Below are 21,960 nucleotides of genomic sequence, written 5' to 3'. Positions count from 1 at the left end.
AGCCAGCAGAGACTGCACAGCCTAGGCAGACAGTAGAACTAGCAGCCAGAGTGACCTCAATACCCAGCTAGGGTGACCAGGGAGGGAGGGGCTGTAGGTCAGGCAGCCAGGCATTTTCAGATAGGCTCTTGGTTTCTTAGGGTAATTTTTCTAGATATCCTACCTTATTTTCCTTTAAGATGAAACTCCTCTCCCCATTTTAGGTCACTATTGTATAGAAACCAGTTATTAGACCAAATAAATGAACAGTGAGCTAATAGCTATTCAGAGCTGACTGAATTAAGTACTCTTCACTTGAAATTTCATCTGTCATTAGGTACTCTCAGCTGATGATGGGTCTTGCTGCATATGCATTCCCCGGTTGCTCATTTTTTTAAAAAAATATATTTTATTGATTTTTTTATAGAGAGGAAGGGAGAAGGATAGAGAGTTAGAAACATCAATGAGAGGGCAACATTGATCAGCTGCCTCCTGCACACCTACTACTGGGGATGTGCCCACAACCAAGGTACATGCTCTTGACCAGAATCAAACCTGGGACTCTTCAGTCCGCAGGCCGATGCTCTATCCACTGAGCCAAAACAGTTAGGGCCCCCTGTTGCTCATTTTTAATGTAATCAGGGAAGAGGTGGGTTCATAATAAAGCACATCACCCACACTTTCTCCACTTCTCCTACCCCCACTGCTCCTTCTCTGTATTCTATTAGCCCATCAAGTCCCACTCTAGCCCGCTTTGTCACCTCAGTCAGAGTCACCAGATGGAGCAGCAGCAACCTGAATAGGATTTAACAAATAGTAACATTCACAAGATTTGTAGGGGCTAATTTACAAGGTGATCAAATTATCTATTCAATGGTCACAAGGCACAGGGTACTGACACACCTTTCCAAGGTCCTTAGAGGGAACTTAGAATAGAAGGTGTTGGAGACTTATGATGCACAACCTAGCAGGCTAAGGTACTTTTATATACCTCAGGACATCTCAACCCCACAATAAGCCTAGCAGTAGATTTTTTTTTTATAAATTCCCCTTATATACAGAGGGAAACAGAGGCTCAGAGATGTTCAGGTTTCAGAGCTGGGATTAAAATCTAAGTTTGTCCAGTTTCAAAGACCAGTCTCCTTCCACTATCTCTTTATGCCCCCAGAAAATATAGTGAATTATATCATTTATTTGCTCAAATAAAATGTGATTGCTGTCTCTACCTTTTTAGTTTTAGTTCCATGTAAGATTCTGAGCAACAGGTAATTTTCTGTACATGGCTTAAAGTGGCAAATGTTAAATTCCTTTGATCTTCACATCTATTTTTGGCTCCTTCTTTTCTTAGAGGAAATGGTGAATATTAGCCTGTTTTACATGGGATATTTTGACCATATAACTCCCTTAAAAATGGACAGAAAAAATATTTTAATGTAAATATCAACTCTTTAGACACTCAGGACTGCATTAAAAAGAAATTAAAAGATGACCAAGTTGGCTGTAACATTTCACTGTTATGAAATCTTTCTTTTGTTTTCATTAAAGTTATATTACTTGAGGACTTCTGTCTGCAGCTTATGTAATATTAACTGTTCTCATTTAATCACAGACTCATGAATACAAACTAGAATAGTGACAGGTTAAGGTGAGGCAGAAATCAAGAGACAGAAGAATCCTTATGTGAACTGTGTTTGAAGTTTTGGAAAACTTGGACTCCCTGGATGGGGAGGGGAGATAAAACCTTTGAGGCTGCTTTCCTCTTGCTTTTATAAATGACCGATGACGTGGATTAAAATTTTTTTAATGATAGAAAGTTCATTTGGTAATACAATAGCATAACCTGAGTTTTCATTTTATTAGTAATGCCATGCAGGGGAGAACTGTGTGCTGCAAATCAATCATAAGTATAAATGTAGCAATTTGTTAATAAAAATACAAACGGAATTAATTTAGAAGCCACATTGTGTCAGTCATGGATATTGTTTTTAACTGGACCGATAACATAGTATTTTGTGCTATTGGTATGTCAGTCAGAGTCACTGGCACTTGTTAGGGGAATTCAAGCATTCATTAGCAATTAAACTTGCAACTTTTAAGTTTTTGTCCTTTTTATTAAATTTACTGGGGTGACACTGGTGAACAAAACTATATAGTTTCAGGTGCGCAATTCTACAATACATCATCTATACACTGTATTGTGTGTTCACCAAGTCAAGTTTCAGTCCATCACCATTTATCCTCCCTACACCCTCCTCCACCCCCCTCATGCCCCTCCTGCAATCAATACACTGTTGTCAATGCCCATGAGTTTTTCTTTTTTTTTCCTTTTAGCTCTATTCCCCCACCTGATCCCCGACCCAGCACAACAACCTCCCCCCCCCCCAACAGCTGTAAGCCTGCTTTACGAAGTCATTGCCAAGGTGAAATATACCTAGAATAGTGGGCTTTGATTGCCAGGTATTATAAGGCAACCTCAGGATGATTTTAAGGGGAAAAATGACCTCTCTTCTCCCACAATCCCTTAATAATAATGTACTGAGAGGCATGCATTGAGCTCCTCTGGGTTAACAATGTGGTGATTATTATTCTTTTAATGTTTTACATTAATCTCAATGTTTTCTATTAGTGCTAGCTGCTGCTTATGTCTCTCAATGCCACAATCAGGGTATTTTTGATATCTTATATTACCCTAATCGCCAAGAAGTATTCTCCAAACTGATTAATTCCAGAATGATTAAAACATCCTATGCAATTCATTTATTGTTGCTGCAGTTAATTGAATATTTGATTATTTAAAGGTACCCTGATTATTTCCTAAGATATGTATTTATCACTAGGCAGATGATCTGTGTGTGGTCTCTCTGTGGCTACATGGGGTGGCAGCCTACACTGTCACATGCATAGAGGGTAGGCACTTGTGAGGGCTCTCAGTCAATTCACCACCTGCCTGACGTGCGCTTGCCTTCCTGGCTGGCCTTCAGAAGACCACATTTGTGCCCAGCACAAGAGGTTCTTTTGGGACCAGGAGTGAGAAGAGCACAGCCTTGCTTTCTGCTCCAGGAGGAGGGGTTAGAGAGGGGGAATGCAAAAGAACGCTGCAGCTCTGAGTGGCTAACTTGCGCTTTGTGGACTATCTGAATACTCAAGAGAGGATTTAAAGAGAAGAGAAGGTGGCTCCGGAATTAAACAGCGGTTTGCCAACTCATCGGATAGCAGTTCTAATCCTGGTATCACCACTAGCTCTCTTCCCCAGTCTTCTCTCACACCTGTCTGAGTGACTCCAGAATTACTGCAAGAGGGGTGTGCGTCAGAGAAAGAGAGACAGAGACAGACATAGAGAGAGCAACTGGGCATAATTTGGGCTGATCCATAGCCTCAGCTCAGCTTTCTTCCCCGGCGCAGCTCTGCAGGGAGCTCAGAGACCAGAGTGGCTTCAGGTGGCCCCACCACTTCTCAGCCATGTCAAGTCCTTGGCCTCTCACTCCTATATGGAGTGAGGACTACAGTCAGGATCTCGGCGGCTGGGAGCTTCTGTCGGACATGACTCTGTCCACAAGCCCGGTAGGTACTGTCTCCTGGACACCTAAATCAAACCTCCTGTATGGTATTGTCAGTATTGTCTGTTTCCCTTGTAAATGTTTGTCTCCCCAATTTGTGTGGCATCTTGAAGGCACAAATTATGTTGTCTTTAGTTCTTTAAATACTCCCTCTTGGCACCATCCTGAGCATAATGTGAATTCAATCCAGATTTGCCGTCTAAAGAAATAAATGGAAGAACTGAATAGGTGGAGGGGGTGAATGAATGCCATCCTATTACCCTTGTCGGGATTACCTTACAATGTATATCCCAATGGGTCTATAATTGTTTGTTTTCCCACCCCTTCTAGACATGTAACTTGGAAAGAAAGAGGCCAAGTTTCATAGTTATTTGTATTAGCAATCCACAATACCTCACACTCTTCTAGGCACCTAGGAAATACTCGCCGGTTAACTCAAACACACTTGCAGTGGGAAAAATACTTGCGGCTTGAATGTAGTTGTCTGACAGTGTAAACAGCTATAAGGCAGGACTAGATTAATTTGTGGAACTAGTGGCTCCATGTGAATGCTTGATTCCATTATTTCCTTTAAAAAATTCTGAACACTTCATGTGGATGCATATTTATTTCGCTGCCCTTGTCTGTAGAGTTATTCCCAATCCTGAGTGCTACCAACTGCAATAAGTCATTATTAGATTTCCTGTAAAGCCCCAGAGTCCACAACTCTTTCTATTTTGACAGCATTTCCCCAATAAGGAAATGGATATTCATAATACCAGGTGTAGAGATGATATTTGCAGTTGACAAGAGTGAGTCAAATTTTACCTTGAAAAGACAAGAAGATTGGACTTAATAATAAAGCAGTAAGAAGAACAGGACAAGGGGTACAAACCTGACTCATTCTGTGGGGCTTTGTGGGTTATAAAGTATATTCACATTATTTATTTCATTTCCTGCTCACAGAAACCCTGTTAGATTTTAAAGGAATAGGTATTGTTATTACTATTATTTTATTTTATTTTACAATTGGAAAAAGTGGAATTTTAAAGGATTAGTTACAAAGTCCAGCTCCCTGGTGATAGGGCCAGGACTCCCACCCAACATTTATACTCATAAATGTTGTGTTTGCATATTGCCAATATTTTTTATTTTTAATTAAAAAATTAATGTTTATGCATTTGTATGGAAAAAGGAGAACAAAGACCTTCTCATGAGAGTGGGCCATATATTTTTACCCCAGGCAGCCCACACTGACACAATGCAATAGCAATATTAAAGATAAAAGATTTTGCTATAATCATTTTTGATATTGGTGTTTGGGGAAGGTATTCATTGGAAGTTTAAGAATTGTCTTGGAAAATAGTTATTGGAGCAATGAACAATGGAATGAGATTTTATTTGCTGTTAAGAATAATCAGTTGAGTTCTGTAATCTTGTAATAGAACACTATCTCCAAGTAGATGTTCTGTAAGTATTCATTCTGTGAAATTATAATAATTGTTAATGGGGGGTATTACAAATACTAAAAACCCAAGAATTCAGTCAAGAAAATTGGGAAGTGCTATATTAAACAAATTAAGATAGGTGTCCCAGAGCCTTTAATTTGCATCATGGATCTCCAAGAGGCAGAGAGATTGCAGCATTTCTCAATTATTTGGACATGCACCTAGGTAATGCTCACTAGTTAATTCTTTCTTTTGAAGAACTAGTGTCCATAGGATGATCTCCTTTGTAGCACTTACCACAGTTACAGTTGTACATTAACTATGTGATTCTTCATATCTGCCTTCCTCTTGAATTTGCAAACTCCATGAGAGAAGAAACTGTTTCCTTTTGCTTCCTATTATATCTGTGCCTACTGCAAGTCTAGTGGCACAGACTCTGGCCCTCAAAAATATTTGCTTAATGAATGGATAAATTAACAAAGAACTGTGCTAGGCCACCTATGGTTCCCTAACAAAAATCTACATTTAAGGTTCTTGACAATGTGTGCCCAGCCAACTTTTTTAGCCTATATTTTTATTTTTCTTCTACTCGGTATTAGAATATGATAGTTCTTGGAAGGGTGACTGTATAATTTATCATCCAAACTGGGACATTTTTAAGGTGGAAAGAGGACACTATCGATTAGTTATACCAGGGTAACCCAGGCTGGATGGCCACTCATTGCTGGTGGCTCTTTCTCAGCCTGCCTCCCCCACTAGGGATTTTATGCTACTTGGAGCAGGTGACTTTACATGGAGAAGGTATTCAAAAATATTAGTTGAAATTAATGCATACACAGTAGCAACTTTAATGCTAAGTTAAGATTTGCTGATAAGTTTAACATATTTTAACTTTGAGGGAAACTGGATCCATATTCTAGTCCCATTTCCTGAAATATAATTATGTTCATATTCAAATGTGTCAGAGTAACTAAGGGATTTTGACTTAATTGCCCTGTAAGAGGCCTGAAACATGTGGACTCTGTGAAAGTGCTCTCTGCATAAAACCAGCTTTTTATATCCCAAGGCAGTGAATCAAAGAGAGCAAATATTATATTTACCAGAACTGGAGGGAGGTGGAAATGATCAAATTGCAATTCTGGACAGGCTGAAGGTATGAAGGAGAGTGATAAGAATGTTGGGGGGATGCCCATACCTGCACAGGTGACATCATGCCCAGAAGACCTTTGTCCAGGTGGCTCTCAAGTCCTTCGTTATACATTGTTTTATAGCTGGTGTCTCACTTTGGTGTTTGGATTCTTGCTTTCATTATGGAGCCCCTAGAGGAAAGGGCCAACTGCCAGACATGGAGTATGTCCGCAGTACATTTCTGCTAGGTGATTGAATTTTGGTTGATTGGAAAGTTGTCACACTGGGAAAGATGGCTCAAGGGATTAACTGTGTATGTGTAAGAGTCTAAGTGCCAAGGCAAGCATGCAGTTTACATAGGAGTTTTATCCTGTGTTTTCAATAAGAATTGTAGGCATCTGGTTGGGCTCATAAGTTCAAAGAGAACTTAATTTAATCGTAGAAGTGTTTCATATAGACCTCATCTTTTAAAAATCTGTGATCATGAGTAACACACTAAACTGTGTCAGAAGGTCAAAGAGACCTTAAAGATCAGGAAGTTGAACTCCTTCTTTGAATACCAGTAGATGAGCAAAGTGAAGTCTGGTCAATGGGGAAGGATGGCTCAGTGTCCAACAGCAAATCAGTGACAGAATGAGGCACTTGCTTTCTGCACCTTGCACTGTGGTCTTACTGTTTCATTGAAGTAAAATAAAATTGGTCATTTGCAGATCCCTTGTGCTTTGTATATAATAAGGAAAAACCACATTGATACCTATATTTATTTTCCTTACAATTTTTCCTGAAGAGTAAAAGTATTATACAATAAGCTTCTCTGAAAGTAACTAGATTGTGCTTAATTTTTTTATGTTTATTTTGTTTTAGGTAAACCTTCCCAGTGATCCAAGCTGTGTTGAAGAAATCTTGAGGGTGAGTTTAAACCTTTATTTCTGTGCCTTTTAATAATGAAGCAATATATCTGCTTAAACTGTTTAAAGTAATGAAGCAATATATCTGCTTAAACTGTTTAAAGTAATTACTGTTCTGTTTCCAGGAATATAACTTCAAGACCCTTCTGTTTATACCTCCTGTCTCATTTCTTACCTGTCATGCCGATCCTTTAATCAAGCTAATATCTTAATCTCACCAACCTTCTGTCCCATTCTGACATCCTTATGGCTCTTTATTTGGAGACTGGATGGACTCAACACCTGTTTAAGGAAACTTTCCCTATTTAAACATCTTACCCAAAATGTTTGCCTTTCTGCTTTCTGGGATCTCAAGACAATGTCATTGTTGTATTCCACTACATTGCTGATGGTACATGGTTATGGAAATTGTAGCCTATAAGGAGGGGTTGAGATGTGGAAGCAAGGATGGGAAGAGAATCAAGAATGATGGTCAGTGAGAAATGATACTGATGGGAGTGAATTTGTGCATGAGAATAGCATGAGGCAGCAAAAATTTACAAATGGTGGCACTAACCTCTCCCAAAGTAAATGATTAACCAAAAGGAAAAACCAAAGCCAAGCCAGAAAAATGTATCTCCTGCCTCTGGCTTTTGGCATCATAAGGCAATATGGTACATGAAAAATAGGTGTCATAGAAGAGAGGTCCAGTCCTGCCTCCACTATTTGTCATTTCTATGATTTGGACAGATGACTTCATCTTTCTGAATCTCCCTTTCTTTTCTGTAAAATAGGACAATAATACCTGTCCTTATTCCCGTATTAGCTGCCAAGTAGTATATGAATGCTTTTCATTATGATAAATTATTATCACTGTGACCAGGAGGAACCATGTAGGATTTCCATTTGGGAAAGAATCTGTGTGCCATTTAAAATTCTGCACCCCCTTTCCTCACTTACCACATTCACTCCAATTCCCCCTGAGACTCCTCCTGGTAAATGCTTCTTAGAAGTCCAGTTTTTTAATCAAACCCTGCGGAATCCCAGCCAAAGGAATGAATAATAAAGAGCAGAAAACTGTTTACTACCAAATGGAATAGCCACGTGATTTCAACTTTTGTGGATATTCATGTACCTTTTTAGCTAAAAATCATTGTTAATGATTATTAAAAAGGAGTCCTATCACTCTGATCAGAGATGAGACTATCTGAATTAGGGACATGCTGGCTACTTTTATAAGTTAAGAGACCAGGAACCCCTTAGTCATCTTTCCTTGGGATCCAAGGGTCTGAGTTTGGGGTGGTTGACTGTTGTGAAATCCATGAGTGTGGTGTACCCTGGGAACCCAGTCCCTTGCTCTTTCCATTGGGTGAACAAAGGTAAGATACACCAAATACAGAAAATCTTTACTTGTGTGATGGCTGTGTTCCTTAAAGGAACATATTACCCTGGTCACTACAGTAGTCTTGTTTTTCCAAGTGATGTCAGTGGTCTTTTATTAACTCGCAAAGGAATGCTGGACCCATTTCAAAAATTACTACCTAATCTGTCACAATTGAAATTTCTACTTAAGAGCAACCTGGCCCAGGTGCCTAGGTGGCTCACACAGTGACTAAGTGAGGGGAGCGGTTGAACACGTGCCAGGGGCTGGCAACTCCAGTCTGCTGGAGAAGCCACTTAGAGAAACAGAATGTCACATGGAAAGAAAAAAAAACAGGTTGTTTTAATAAGTTTGAAAAAGCTAGCACCCTTTGAGAGAGTAAAATGTGTTTTTCTGTTGTTTGTACAGGAGAATTTGGCGAAATGTCTTTTCTTACTTTTTTGAGAGGCTATCCTACCTAATAATAGACAAATATGCAAATTGACCGTACCTTAGCTATGCCCACGATTGGCCAGGAGGCGCGGGGGGTCGGGACTCAGGGTGGCCGGGATGGCTGATTGGGCTGGCAGGACGCTGAGCTTGTGTTGCCAGCAGCTGCACGAGCTCAGCGTCTGCGCCATGGCTGTGCTGCAGCACAGAAGGGGCCTCTGGGGCAGCGAGCCCATGTCCCGCCGCAGACCATCAAAAGTGGGGGAGCTGGGTGCCTGTCTGCTCTGGCACCAGGCCTTTCAGAAGCCTCTCCTGCGCCAGAGCTTCTGAAAGGCCTGGTGCACCAGCGGACAGGCACCCAGCTCCCCCGCAATCGAAAGCGAAAGCGTGGGAGGTGAGTGCCTGTCCACTCTGGCACCAGGATGGCAGGTTAGGCCTAGGGGACCCTTCACGTGCATGATTTAATCATGCACTGAGCCTCTAATAGGTTATATAGAAGTCTTTTTTATCTGTCTTTATTGATTTTAGAAAGAGAGGAAAGGCCGTAGCCTGTTTATCTCAATGAATAGAGAGTTGGCCCGTGGACTGAAGGGTCCAGTATTTGATTGTGGTCAAGGGCATGTACCTCGGTTGCAAGCTCCATACCTGGCCCTGGTCGGGGCACGTGCAGGAGACAACTAATCAATGTGTCTTGTTCACATCAATGTTTCTCTCTGTGTGTTTCTCCCTCTCCCTTCCACTCTCTATAAAAATCAATGGAAAAATATCCTCAGGTGAGGATTAACAACAACAACAACAACAAAAAGTAGAGAGAGAGGAGGGGAGAGAGAAAGAGAGGGGAGAGAGCTGCCTCCTGCATATCTCCTACCAGGGATCAAGCCCACAACTTTGGCATGTGTCCTGACTGGGTATTGAACCAACCCTTAAGTGCTGAGACAACTCTCAACCAACTAAACCATTTCGGCCAGGGCTATAATTCTTTACTTTTTTTAAAAAACACCATTAATGACTGGGCTTTTTTAAATTGAAGAATGACATATTTCATTTACCATACTTGGAATAAAAATAAACTTTCTGAAGTTTATGTCCTAAAGTTTATTACTAATTCTTAAACTTTTACAGACTGCATTTCATGGAACAACAGAGTTCTTACTGTATATTTTGTTATCACACATTCATATTTCTATTTCTTTTGGATGGTTCTACAGTCTCTCTATCACTTTGCTCACCATCAGCCTACTTCTTGGAGGGAGTACCTTTACTATTTATCTCCAACTCTTTCTAACACCCTCAATGTTTTTCAAACTAAACAGAGTCCAGAGCAAGTAAGGTCATCTTCTCTTCCTTACTGAAATGGAGCTATGCAGATGAAGGAGCCAAGAGACAGGGAGGACTGGCCTCTAGTTGTTCATGACATTCCATCACTGCCTAGCTGTGTGGCTTTTCAATCTTTTCATCTAGAAAGCAAGGTGTGATTATTCACCTTTTCACCCCAACATCCACCTGCAGTGAAGGAATCTTTAAAGTGTAAACTCTGTTTGCATATGTAACATGGAGATCTCAGTATGTTTTCTCTCTCAACTTTTCCAACCTCCCTGATTCCCCCCCACCCCCGCTTTTTTCCTCTATAGCACTGCAGACAAATGTATGCAAATCCACTTCATCTAACATAGGGAAAAACTTATTTTATTAATGAAGGTCAGTAAAAATTACCTCTCCCCAACTCTCAGCCCATCAGTGTCCCGGCAATGGAAATGCTTTTGCCTAATGCATTTTATGTTGCCCCCCCCCCGCTTTTTTTCCAAAAATGCTGTTCAAATTCAAACCAGTTGGCTTTCTCTGAAAGTTGCTCTTACCATTCCTCTGATAATGGGATCAGCTTCCTTTCAGACCATCACTTCCACTTCTCCTTGTTTGCTTGCACTCCAAGTTCTCTTACTAGGTTGTATCCCACCTTGTCTGGTCTTCCAGAGCCCACTTGACCCTATATAGCAAACTTATTTCCCTATAGCACAACTGAATTTCAAAGCACTTGAACCTTGTTATCTTATCCTATCTAATAAAAGAGTAATATGCAAATTAATCATCACTCCACTACACCCACCAGCCACACCCACCAGCCAATCAGAGTGAGTATGCAAATTAACAACAACCAAGATGGCTGTGGCCACAGAGAGGAGGAGGGAGGCTTGGGTTTCCCTGGCAATGAAGGAAGCAAAGCTTTCCACACACCCTGGCGGGCCCAGGCCTCCACTCAAGGGTACAAAGTTTCAATTACAGAAGGTAAATAAATTCCAACAGAAATGGCGGCAGCCATGGATCGAGCAGGAGGCTTGGCTCTGCTCCAGGCTACAAAGTTTCAATTATAGAAGGTAAATAAATTCCAGATACCAGGGCCTCCACTTGGGTCGCCAGAGGGTGTGGCTGGCCTGCAAACCACCACAGGCGCCTTGCCCAGGCCACCCCATGCCCCAAGGTAACCCCCACCCTGATCTGGGACACCCTTCAGGGCAAACAAGCTGGCCTCCACCCCTGCACCAGGCCTCTATCCTATCTAATAAAAGAGTAATATGCAGATTGACCATCACTCCAACAAACAAGATGGCTGCCCCCATGTGGTCAAAGGTTCTGCCCCCATGTGGACACAAGATGGCCGCCACAAGATGGCCAGCAGGGGAGGGCAGTTGGGAGGCACCAGGCCTGCAAGGGAGGGCAGTTGTGGGTGACCAACCCTGCAGGGGAGGGCAGTTAGGGGTCACCAGGCCAGCAGAGGAGGGAAGTTGGGGGAAAACAGGCTGGCAGGGGCGCAGTTAGATATCAATCAGGCTGGCATGGGAGTGGTTAGGGGGTGATCAGGCTGGCAGGCAGAAGCGGTTAGGTGCAATCAGGAAGGCAGGCAGGCGAGCAGTTGGGAGCCAGCAGTCCTGGATTGTGAGAGGGATGTCCGATTGCCCATTTAGACCCGATCCCATCAGGTCTAAATGGGCAGTCGGATATCCCTCGAGGGGTCCCAGATTGGAGAGGGTGCAGGCTGGGCTGAGGGACACCCCCCACCCCGTGCACGAATTTCATGCACTGGGCCTCTAGTGTTTATCGTAAGAAACATGTTAGTTCCTTACTATATCAGGAAGTTGAGACCCAAAGAGGTTATAAATGACCTGTATTCTTGGGTGAGGCTAGTATATGGCAAAGGAGAAATAGAACTCAGACTTCATTTTGCACTACACCTAACTGTCAGCCACCTTATTCACAAACCTACAGCAAGAAACCTTTGATTAAATATATATATATATATATATATATATATATATATATATATATATATTGCTTAAATTCCATTTCTGATAATAATATGTGCAAAGGAAATAAAAGCACTAACTCAAAAAGATATCTGCACTCCCATGTTCACAACAGCATTATCCACAATAGCCAAGACATGGAAACAACCTAAGTGCCCATTGATGGATGAACGAATAAAGAAGTTGTGTTTGTATGTGTACTGGAATATTATTCTGCCATAAAAATGAGGAAATCCTATTCATTTGTGACAATATGTATGGACCTCAAGACAAATACTATATGATCTCACCTGTATGTGGGATCTAAAAAAAATTCATAGAAAAAAAGATTGGACTTTTTTTTACCAAAGACATAAGCAAGGGGAGGGTAAATTGGAAGAAGTTGGTCAAAAGGTACAAATTTACAATAATAAGATAAACTAGAGGCCCAGTGCACTAAATTCATGCATGGGGGGGTCCCTCAGCCCAGCCTGCACCCTCTCCAATCCAGGACCTCTCAGGGGATGTCTGACTGCCAGTTTCAGCCTGATCTTCGCAGGCCAGACCAAGGGACCCCGCTGGTGCACGTATCTGTGAACTGGGCTTCTAGTTGTTAGATAATAGCAAAATATTGAGAGCATCCCTCCTGCAATCTGGGACCACTGGCTCCTAACCACCCACCTTTCTGCCTGCCTTATCACCCCTAACTTCCCTCCCCTACCAGCCTGATTGGCCCTAACTGCCCTCCCCTGTGGGCCTGATGGCCCCTAACTGCCTCTGCCTCAGCCCCTGCCACAGTGACTTTGTCCAGGAGGACATCCGGAAGATGTCCAGTCTAATTAACATATTACCCTTTTATTAGTATAGATAAGTACTAATGAGGTAATGTCCAACACAATGACTATAGTGGTATAATATGGTACATACTGTTTGGCACATAGAAAAATTGTTAAGAGACTGAATCTTATGAGTTCTCATCACAAGATTTTTTCCTTTTTTTCTTTTATTTTTGTTGTATTTATGTGAGAAGATGGATGTTAGCTGAACCTACTATGCTAATAATTTCACTATATAAAATCAAACTATCATGCTGTACTCCTTGAACTTATACAGAGATACTAGTATATATCATTATTTCTCAATAAAACTGGAAAAAATAAGACCTATAAAAATGCTTCAGACACTGGCTGATTTATTTTAGAAGCTTTGACTAAGAATACCAGCAAACCAACATATGTTGAGCAGGTTTGAAGAATAAATTATTTCTTCCTGCTATTCTTAATATTTTCAAATATCATTTCAAATAATAAAATAATAGCAATAAATTACTGCTATTAATAAAATAAATAACAATAATAATGTGCTACTTACTGTATGCCAGGTATACTACTTAAGCACATTGTCATTTTCTCTTCATAACAGCCCTAACAGATTGTCTTATTAATCACATTTTACAAAATAGGAAAGGGTGAAACCCAGAAGGTTAAGTAATTTGTCCCCATGTCTCTGACAATGTCATGTCACACATTCCCTCTGTTCCTGTTGGTTTACCTGAATCCATCCACAATTCACAAGTTCCATTTCACTTCATAATTATGGCATTAACAAACAGTTCATTTCAGCTTTTTATGTTTCCTTAATTTGTACAAATCCAGTTATGTCAAAATAATTTCAAGCAGTTTTTCAAACAATCCAGAATTAACCAACCTACAGCACTTTTCTGGCAAATTGCCCTTCTCCCACAGAATAAGTTGCATAAATTCAGATGTTTTACTACTTGTCAAGAACATTATTGCTTATTATAAATTTTACAAATCAGAGACTTTAAGGCAGTAATCAGCTCAGTGCAGCCCAGCCTGTGTACCTGCTTTCATCAGCATTCCATTTTCTCTTGAGAGTCAAGCTACCCTCAATAACAAATAGAAATGAAAAATAATAACAATTCTGGCCTCAGTGATGGCGTTTTGGAGTTACAATTCATCTATCATTTGAGGGATTCTTAAGCTGCTCATATGTAATAATGTGAGCAGCAGCAGAAGCTTCTTTTCTAAGCTCCACAGGGTTTTATGGGTCCTAGAGTAATCATTTCTGGAAGACTTAAGCCAAGTAGAGAAGCATGAGCTAAATGCTACTAGCTAAGGATGGATGTTCAATGATTATTTGTTCTGCAATGGTATGATTTATTTATTCCTAGCAAGGATTTACTTTAAGATATCAATAAACTATCAACTAAATCATTTCTAGAGTAAAAATGCATATGAAATGTTTCTCTTGGATTTGACACTGAACAGATTGTGTTTCCTACCAAAGCACCTTCAATAGTTGATAATTTTATAGGCAAACATCTGTAATTCACTGTTTATGAGGGATGCAGAATTTGCTACTTAGAATTTAGGAAACTTGATTTTATAAACTGTATTGTCTTACAGATCTCTCCCTGCCATATGAATCAGGTTGGCAAACACTGACATAGGCACCTCTCTTTTATTACAACATGATCTGTATTTATGGCCTTCTAAATTATGGAAATACTAGTTATTAGGTCTGTGTTTAAGTTTACAGTTTCATCATAGATAAAACTTACTAAATAATTACAGGATTACCATGTAGAGTATTTGCTGTTTTTTAAAGGGAAAAAAGGAAAAGGACCATATTAAAGGTGAGAAAAAAATGAGCCAAAGAACAAAATTGGTAAGATAATTGTGTCTGAAAGTGTATTTGATTATATTTTCATAAATGTGCAGAATAGTTTTATTTGATAAATGTAACCAATAATTAGGTAATTGATTTTATATTCTGTCATATTAATGTATAAATAATGTTCAAATGGAATCATGCAAACAATTTTCTGTATGGCTGTCTTAAATACTAAGATTTTCAGAATGCTTTAAAAGCATCTATCTTATTCTGGTATGAACTTTTAAAATTAATAGTTTTTTGAAATAGTAATATAGTGTTCCATCCAAGAAGGATAACAATTGCTAAATATAATTTAGACTATAATTAATGTTAACAATGATGGAGTCAAATAAATGAACTAACTAATGATAGTACCCTCTGCTAGTCTGATGACTAGCTCTTACCTAATGACATTGGAAAATATGTAAATTTGTCAGCAGGTGAAAATTCCCTTGACTGGGTAAATTATGTGGAGGATTACCCTTTCTGAAACTAATTCAAAGCACTAATGGACTTAATATGTAATGTGCATATGTAAGGTGAGCTATTCATTGAGCAAATTAGCCCATAAAAGATAGTACCCATTATTTCCCTACCAGTAATCATTTCCTCTTTTCTCAAACCCAAACCAACCCAGAAGAAAGATGCTAAATTTAATTATAACAACTATTATGTGAACAATGTATATATGACATCCAGTGTGCTTCCAACTGCACTTAGAGACTGTCAAGTAATTTAAATATTTTCAAGTTAAATCTGGGGGGGTTGCATCTAGCATATGATGTGAATTTTAGATGATTATACAGACGTCATTGGGAAAATGAGTAATGTGAGTAACAAGGTAACTAGCCCAGTGAATCATAGGAAACTTTCAAATGGGGACATGTCAAGGAAGAGATGATGTCAAATGCCATAACTTAGCAACTTAGCATTTAGCTGCCCAGGGAGTAAGCCAGAGTAGCCCCTTTAAAATAGCTGAGTAAATGTATGAGTCCCTATATATCTTAGGTGTGCTATAAAAATAAGTCTGTTTCCTGTCAACCTGTTCATTTTTGTGAATATAGTGATTTATTATTTTCTATTGAATTGAATGAAAGCAGGTGAGAATTTAAGCCACGTGTAGAATTTATACTTGCTCTCTGTATCTTGGGTATACAGAGAGGGTAACAAGACAATGTATTAGTTTTCCAAGAAGCATTCTAGGCTTCTCTGAAAGACATAATAGCTTCCAACTGTCGTTTGGGAAACAGCCTTTTGTCCTGACTGTGCTTCTAGGATTGGGTTTGGGAAGAAAGGAGGTAAAGCAAGGGACATTTACCATTCCATTTGCATCTGTGTAAAGGAAAAACCAGTGTCTCTGGAAAATGCATTGAGAAAGTAACCTCTCAGAATCAATTTGACAGGCATCTTCCACTTTTGAAATGAAAGAATAAAACAAGATTTGTCCCTTCTCTTGTTATCGCCAAATGAATGTGGAGAATGAGAAAGAGATCTTAAATCCATAATTGATCTAACTAGCAGACATCCATAAGCCTAAATCACAATTTATTTTGTGAAGGTAAAACAGGGAAGAATCCAAAAGACAGTTCTCATAGCCATGAATCTGAGGCATAGCTGACGAATCACTGATTTGCAGGATAAGCAGCATACCATGAAAAGGAAAAACAATATTGGAATAATGAGAAAGGGTATGATGGTTTGTGATCAGAGTTTCATGGACCAAGACTGGGACATACATATTTTGAGAAGTGGGAAAGGAAGGATTGAATGAGAAATTACATAACTAATCCACATTTGTGGGAAGCACTTTGTTGCTGAAGCAAACTAGAAGAGTGAGATGCTGCTTTGTGAGAAATATGCAGGGCTGATGTCTCTTGATAAGATAGAAGTAAGGATCAAAGCAGCTATTGGTTACACATCCTCATGTTCAGAAGGTATTTTGCTAGTCTTGGATGAAGCCATAGACCTCACTGCCATAAAAACATCCTTCAAATAACTGGTCCAGGAAGAATTCTTACTAATAAAACATTAGCAATAATAAAAATAGGAATCATCAAAAGAACTACACAAAAATACACTCCAAAAAAGCATATGGTAAAAGTGTAGCAGGAAGAAGTATTGCCAGTGAACAAATTAAAGCTCTGACCAACATAGTTACAAGAATTATGTGTGTTTTTTAAAGCAATTTTATCTTAAAAAAAAACAAAACAAAACAAAAAAGAGCCAAAGCAGTGATACAAGAGCTAAGAGATGCTAGTTTAAAAATAGATAAATTGAGAACTGCAAAATATATAAAACAAACAATAATAAAGAGAAATAACTTCTCAGATACAGACAAGTTTAAAATAATAATGAGTAACACTTTACTCACGTCTGTATAAATAAATATAATCATCTAGATGGGATGGACAGTTTTTCTAGTGAAATATAATTGACAGAAACTGACTCCAGAAGTGAAATCATATGGTACTTGTCTTTTTCTTACTGGCTTACTTCATTTAGCATAATGCTCTCCAGATCCATCCATGCTGTCACAAAAAGGTAAGGTTTCCTTCTGAACAAAATAAACTAACAAGCAAAATAGAAACAGATGTAGATACAGAGAAGAGACTCACAGCTGTCAGAGGGGAAGGGAGTTGGGGGCTGGGTGAGAAAGGTTAAGGGATTAAGTAAAGAAAATAACAACTCATAGACTCAGATAGCAGTATGGTGATTACCAGAGGGAAAGGGGGGGTGAGGGGAGGTAGAAGTGGGTAAAGAGGGGATAAATGGTGATGTTAGGAGACTTGACTTGGGGTGATGAACATACAATACAATATACACATAATGTATTATAGAATTGTATACCTGAAACCTATATAATTTATTAACTGATGTCACCCCAATAAATTTTTAAAAACTGACTCCAGAAGAAGATAGAACATTTAAATAGAGTTATCATCATCAATTAATTATAAACTAATCCCACCCACTAATGAAATCATCACTCCAGAAGGTGATAGTATCCCTCTGCTGTGTTCTATTTAGACTACACTTGGCATGTGGTATTGATTTCTGCCTAGCACATTAAAAATTAACCATTTTTTTTTGCCCTAGCTGGTTTTGTTCAGTGGATAGAGTGTTGACATGCAGACTGAAGGGTCCCAGGTTTGATTCCAGTCAAGGGCATATGCCTGGGTTGCAGGCTCGATCCCCAGTGGGGGGCGTGCAGAGGCAGCCGATCAATGATTCTTTCTCATCATTGAGGTTTCTATCTCTCTCTCCCTCTCCCTTTCTCTCTGAAATCAATAAAAATATATATATATATTTTAAAATTAACCATTTTTTGGTTACAGTCCTATGAGTTTTAACTTAGCATAGATTTTTATAATTGACACCTTTAACAGAATACAAAATGAAATCAATATCCAAAATAAATCCCTTTTTTGTATACTTTTTTGACAAATTTTGGTATCAACATGTGCTACTTTGGCTTTCTAAAAATATATTTTGCAAAACTATATGAACAAAGTTATCCATTATGATATTTTTGTGTTAGCAAAAATAAATGCTACTATATATCCTACAATAGAGGAATAGTTAAGTAAATTCTGATCTATACATTCTAAAATAGTCAGCCATTAAAATGATAACTTTGAGTTTGTTGTAGTGACATGGAGAAACTTATTATTTAATTTTAAGTGAAACAACCAGAATATAACAATTTAATTTTTATAGCTATATGAAAATGTGAGTAAAAAAGAAACTAAAGAAAAATACTCTGAAACAGTAGTTCTTATTTTATTAGGGTGACAGGATAATGGGGAGGTTTTTTTCCTTTTTTAAACTTTCTCAACTTCTATAATTTGCATTACTTTAATAAAAATTGTAAGAAGAATGCTATTGAACTGAATTGCATTTGGCAAAGAGTAAGCAGGATAGTGAGTGAATTTAAAGTCAATAGATTAACTGACCAACTAGAAGAAAATTGAACTAGAAGAGGGAGCAGACCATAAATGCCTGAGGTACTTACAATATGGAAGCGAGGCTCAGAGGCTAGATTTAGGCTAGGAGTTCTCAAATGGTGGAGCCCAATCCCAGAGGGCCACTTACAGAGAGATAAGTATTTGAGCAATAAAAGAAAGAATGCTCTAGGGCAGTGGTTGGCAAACCGCGGCTCGCGAGCCACATGTGGCTCTTTGGCCCCTTGAGTGTGGCTCTTCCACAAAATACCACGTGCGGGTGTGCACGTACAGTGTGATTGAAACTTTGTGGCCCATGCGCAGAAGTTGGTTTTTGGCCTGGGTGAGTCTATTTTGAAGAAGTGGTTCAAACGCTGAGCCACACTCAAGGGGCCAAAGAGCCGCATGTGGCTCATGAGCCGTAGTTTGCCGACACTGCTCTAGGGAGATACAATCGTTAAAGAAGTCAAGCTTGGCTCTTCTCACCTGCTGAACATTCTTGGGTAACTTACCAATTCTGGATCTTATTTACAAAATTGTAATAATGCTGCCTAATTTTCAGAATTAGTGGGAAGATTTAGTGAGCTAATGTATATTAAGCCCCTAGAATAATACTTGGAACATTCAATAAATATTAAATCCTCTCTCTCTCCCCTGTTCCAACTGGTGAATCTGTCTAAGGATAAAAGGGAAGTGAGGTCACTGTCAACAAAGGTTTTCAAGAAGTACTGTGTTTCCAAATAACTAGAGGGTAAAGTCCAAAATCCTTATCTTAGCAGTCAAGCCCTGTCTGTATGCCGTCACTGGTGCCCATTTCATCTTTTCCCAACCATGTGCCCTTTTCTCTACCCTCCCACAGACTTATTTCGCTTCCTCAAATATGCCATTCAGTTCCCCACACCATAGCCCCTTGTGTGTGTTGGCTCCTCCGGCTGCTTGGAACTCTATCCACTCTTGTGTGCCTGGTGAACTTCTGTTCACACCATGTAAGGGCCAACACAGAGATCACATCTTCTCTGAAACCCCTAATACTGTCCAAATGAAATTAATATCGCTCTCCTTCTGGATCCTCTCAGCACTTTTTGTACATTTACACTTGTCACCTTTGAAGGTGTGTTAGGGGGAGTTGCCTCTCAATGCATAATGTGATGTCCCTTAGAACAGAGACTGTGTCAAACTCTCTGTCCCTTTGGACTATCCCAGAAGCACCCCCATACACATGTACACAAAGGTGACATGTGTAGGTGTATAAAAAGTACAGTGAGTAGGTGCATTGTGTTGGATGGCTTAAATTTATAGAGGAATGGTTAGAGCAGGGGTCCTCAAACTTTTTAAACAGGGGGCCAGTTCACTGTCCCTCAGACCGTTGGAGGGCCAGACTATAGTTTAAAAAAAACTATGAACAAATTCCTATGCAAACTGCACATATCTTATTTTGAAGTAAAAAAACAAAACGCGCCCCTGGATCCGGGTGAGGCCGCGCTCCCCTGAGTCCGGGTAAGGCCACACCCCTGGGTCCAGACGAGACCAAACCAGAGGGAGTCGGACCTGCATTACCACCATTTGTCCACCATCCAGAACTGAAAAGTCAGTGCTGACATGTACACATAAGGAACTGGTGGACATTGAAATTGGGTCTCAAAAGATCTGTTGGTCCAGAAAGAAACTCACTACAGACTGATTCATTTGCCTGTCAGCATAACTATTATTGCTCGTCTCACATTCGGTTCTTATAAGTATATTTCTAGTAACACATGATCTCACTCATCTAGGGGAAATGATGAACAACATAGACTGATGAACAAGAACAGACCCAGAAACAAGGAGGCATCGACCGGACTGTCGGGCCTCAGAGGGAGGGTAGGGGAGGGTGGGGGTAGGGGGGAGAGATCAACCAAAGGACTTGTGTGCATGCATACGAGCCTAACCAATGGTTAAGGACAACAGGGGGGTGGGGGCATCCGTGGGGAGTGGTGTGGGATGGGAATGGGGGATGAGGACAAATATGTGACACCTTAATCAATAAAGAAATTAAAAAAAAAATTGCAAAAACACCCGCATGTGGCTTGTGGGCCGTAGTTTGAGGATCCTGGGTTAGAGAGAATGATCTCATTCTATTATTTCTATCTATGGTAAAACAATTATTTGCTTTTACATGAAGATGTTTTAAGTTAATAAGCACCACAAAAATATAAAGGATTGTAAGAAAACACTATGAGAAACTATATGCCAACAAGCTGGACAATGTGGATGAAATGGACAAATTCCTGGAAAAATACAATCTTCCAAAACTGAATCAGGAAGAATTAGAAAACAAGAATATGTCCATAACCACTGACCTATAGAAGCATTAATCAAAAAAAATCCCATCAAACAAAAGCCATGGTACAGAAGGTTTCACAGGGGAGTCTTACCAAGCATTCTAAAAAGAATTAACACCTATCCCCCTCAAACTATTCCAAAAAATCCAAGAGGAAGTAATACTTCAAACTCTTTTTATGAGGCTGGTATTAGCCTAACTCCAAAACCAGATAAAGACACTACAAAGAAAGAAAATTATAGGCCAATATTGTTGATGAACATAGATGCTAAACTCCTCAACAAAATATTAGCAAATCACATCCAGCAATATATCCTATCTGATAAAGAGGTAATATGCAAATTGACTGTCACTCCAACACACAAGATGGCCGCCCCCATGTGGTCAAAGATGGCCGCCCCCATGTAGACACAAGATGGCTGCCACAAGATGGCCAGCAGGGGAGGGAAGTTGGGGGCAACCAGTCCTACAGGGGAGGGCAGTTGGGGGTGACCAGGCTGGCAGGGGAGGGCAGTTGGGGGAGACCAGGCTGACAGGGGAGTGGTTAGGGGGTGATCAGGCTGGCAGGCAGAAGTGGTTAGGGGCAATCGGTCAGGCAGGCAGGCAAGCAGGCAAGCAGTTGGGAGCCAGTGGTCCTGGATTGTGAGAGGGATGTCTGACTGCCCATTCAGTACCCTTCCACTACCTTATTTTTTGACTCTCATCTAGTCTCTTAACCATTATGTGCTTCAGGTTTCCCATCTGTAAAATTGTTGACTAATTTTGCACTTTTTAATACAGTAACAATAGCTACATGTGACTGGTTATTTAAATTTAAATTAATTACATTTTAATAAAAGTTCAGTTCCTCATTCCAACAGGCATAGTTCAAGTGTTCAGTGGCCACATGTTGCCAGTAGCTGTCATAGGACAGTACAAAATACACCATTTTCATAATCGCAGAAAGGTCCAGTA

At 39.8% G+C, this 21,960-nt stretch overlaps 1 protein-coding gene across 4 annotated transcripts in view; it reads left to right on the top strand.

Moving 5' to 3' along the window:
- Positions 1 to 21,960, top strand: part of AFF2 (ALF transcription elongation factor 2) — a gene marked incomplete at both ends in the record, with an annotated part of 731,149 nt that overhangs the window by 479,132 nt on the left and 230,057 nt on the right. For all 4 annotated transcript variants that reach the window (XM_079765477.1, XM_079765476.1, XM_079765475.1 and 1 more), the window contains one exon: positions 6,956 to 7,000. In XM_079765477.1, the coding sequence (XP_079621603.1) occupies positions 6,956 to 7,000 (45 nt within the window). The remainder of the gene's footprint in view (positions 1 to 6,955; positions 7,001 to 21,960) is intronic.

The sequence above is a fragment of the Cnephaeus nilssonii genome, assembly GCF_951640355.1.
Source record: "Cnephaeus nilssonii genome assembly, chromosome: X".
NCBI lineage: Eukaryota > Metazoa > Chordata > Mammalia > Chiroptera > Vespertilionidae > Cnephaeus > Cnephaeus nilssonii.
The sequence above is the reverse complement of the archived record's forward strand: the minus strand, read 5'-3'. Positions and strand labels throughout refer to the sequence as shown.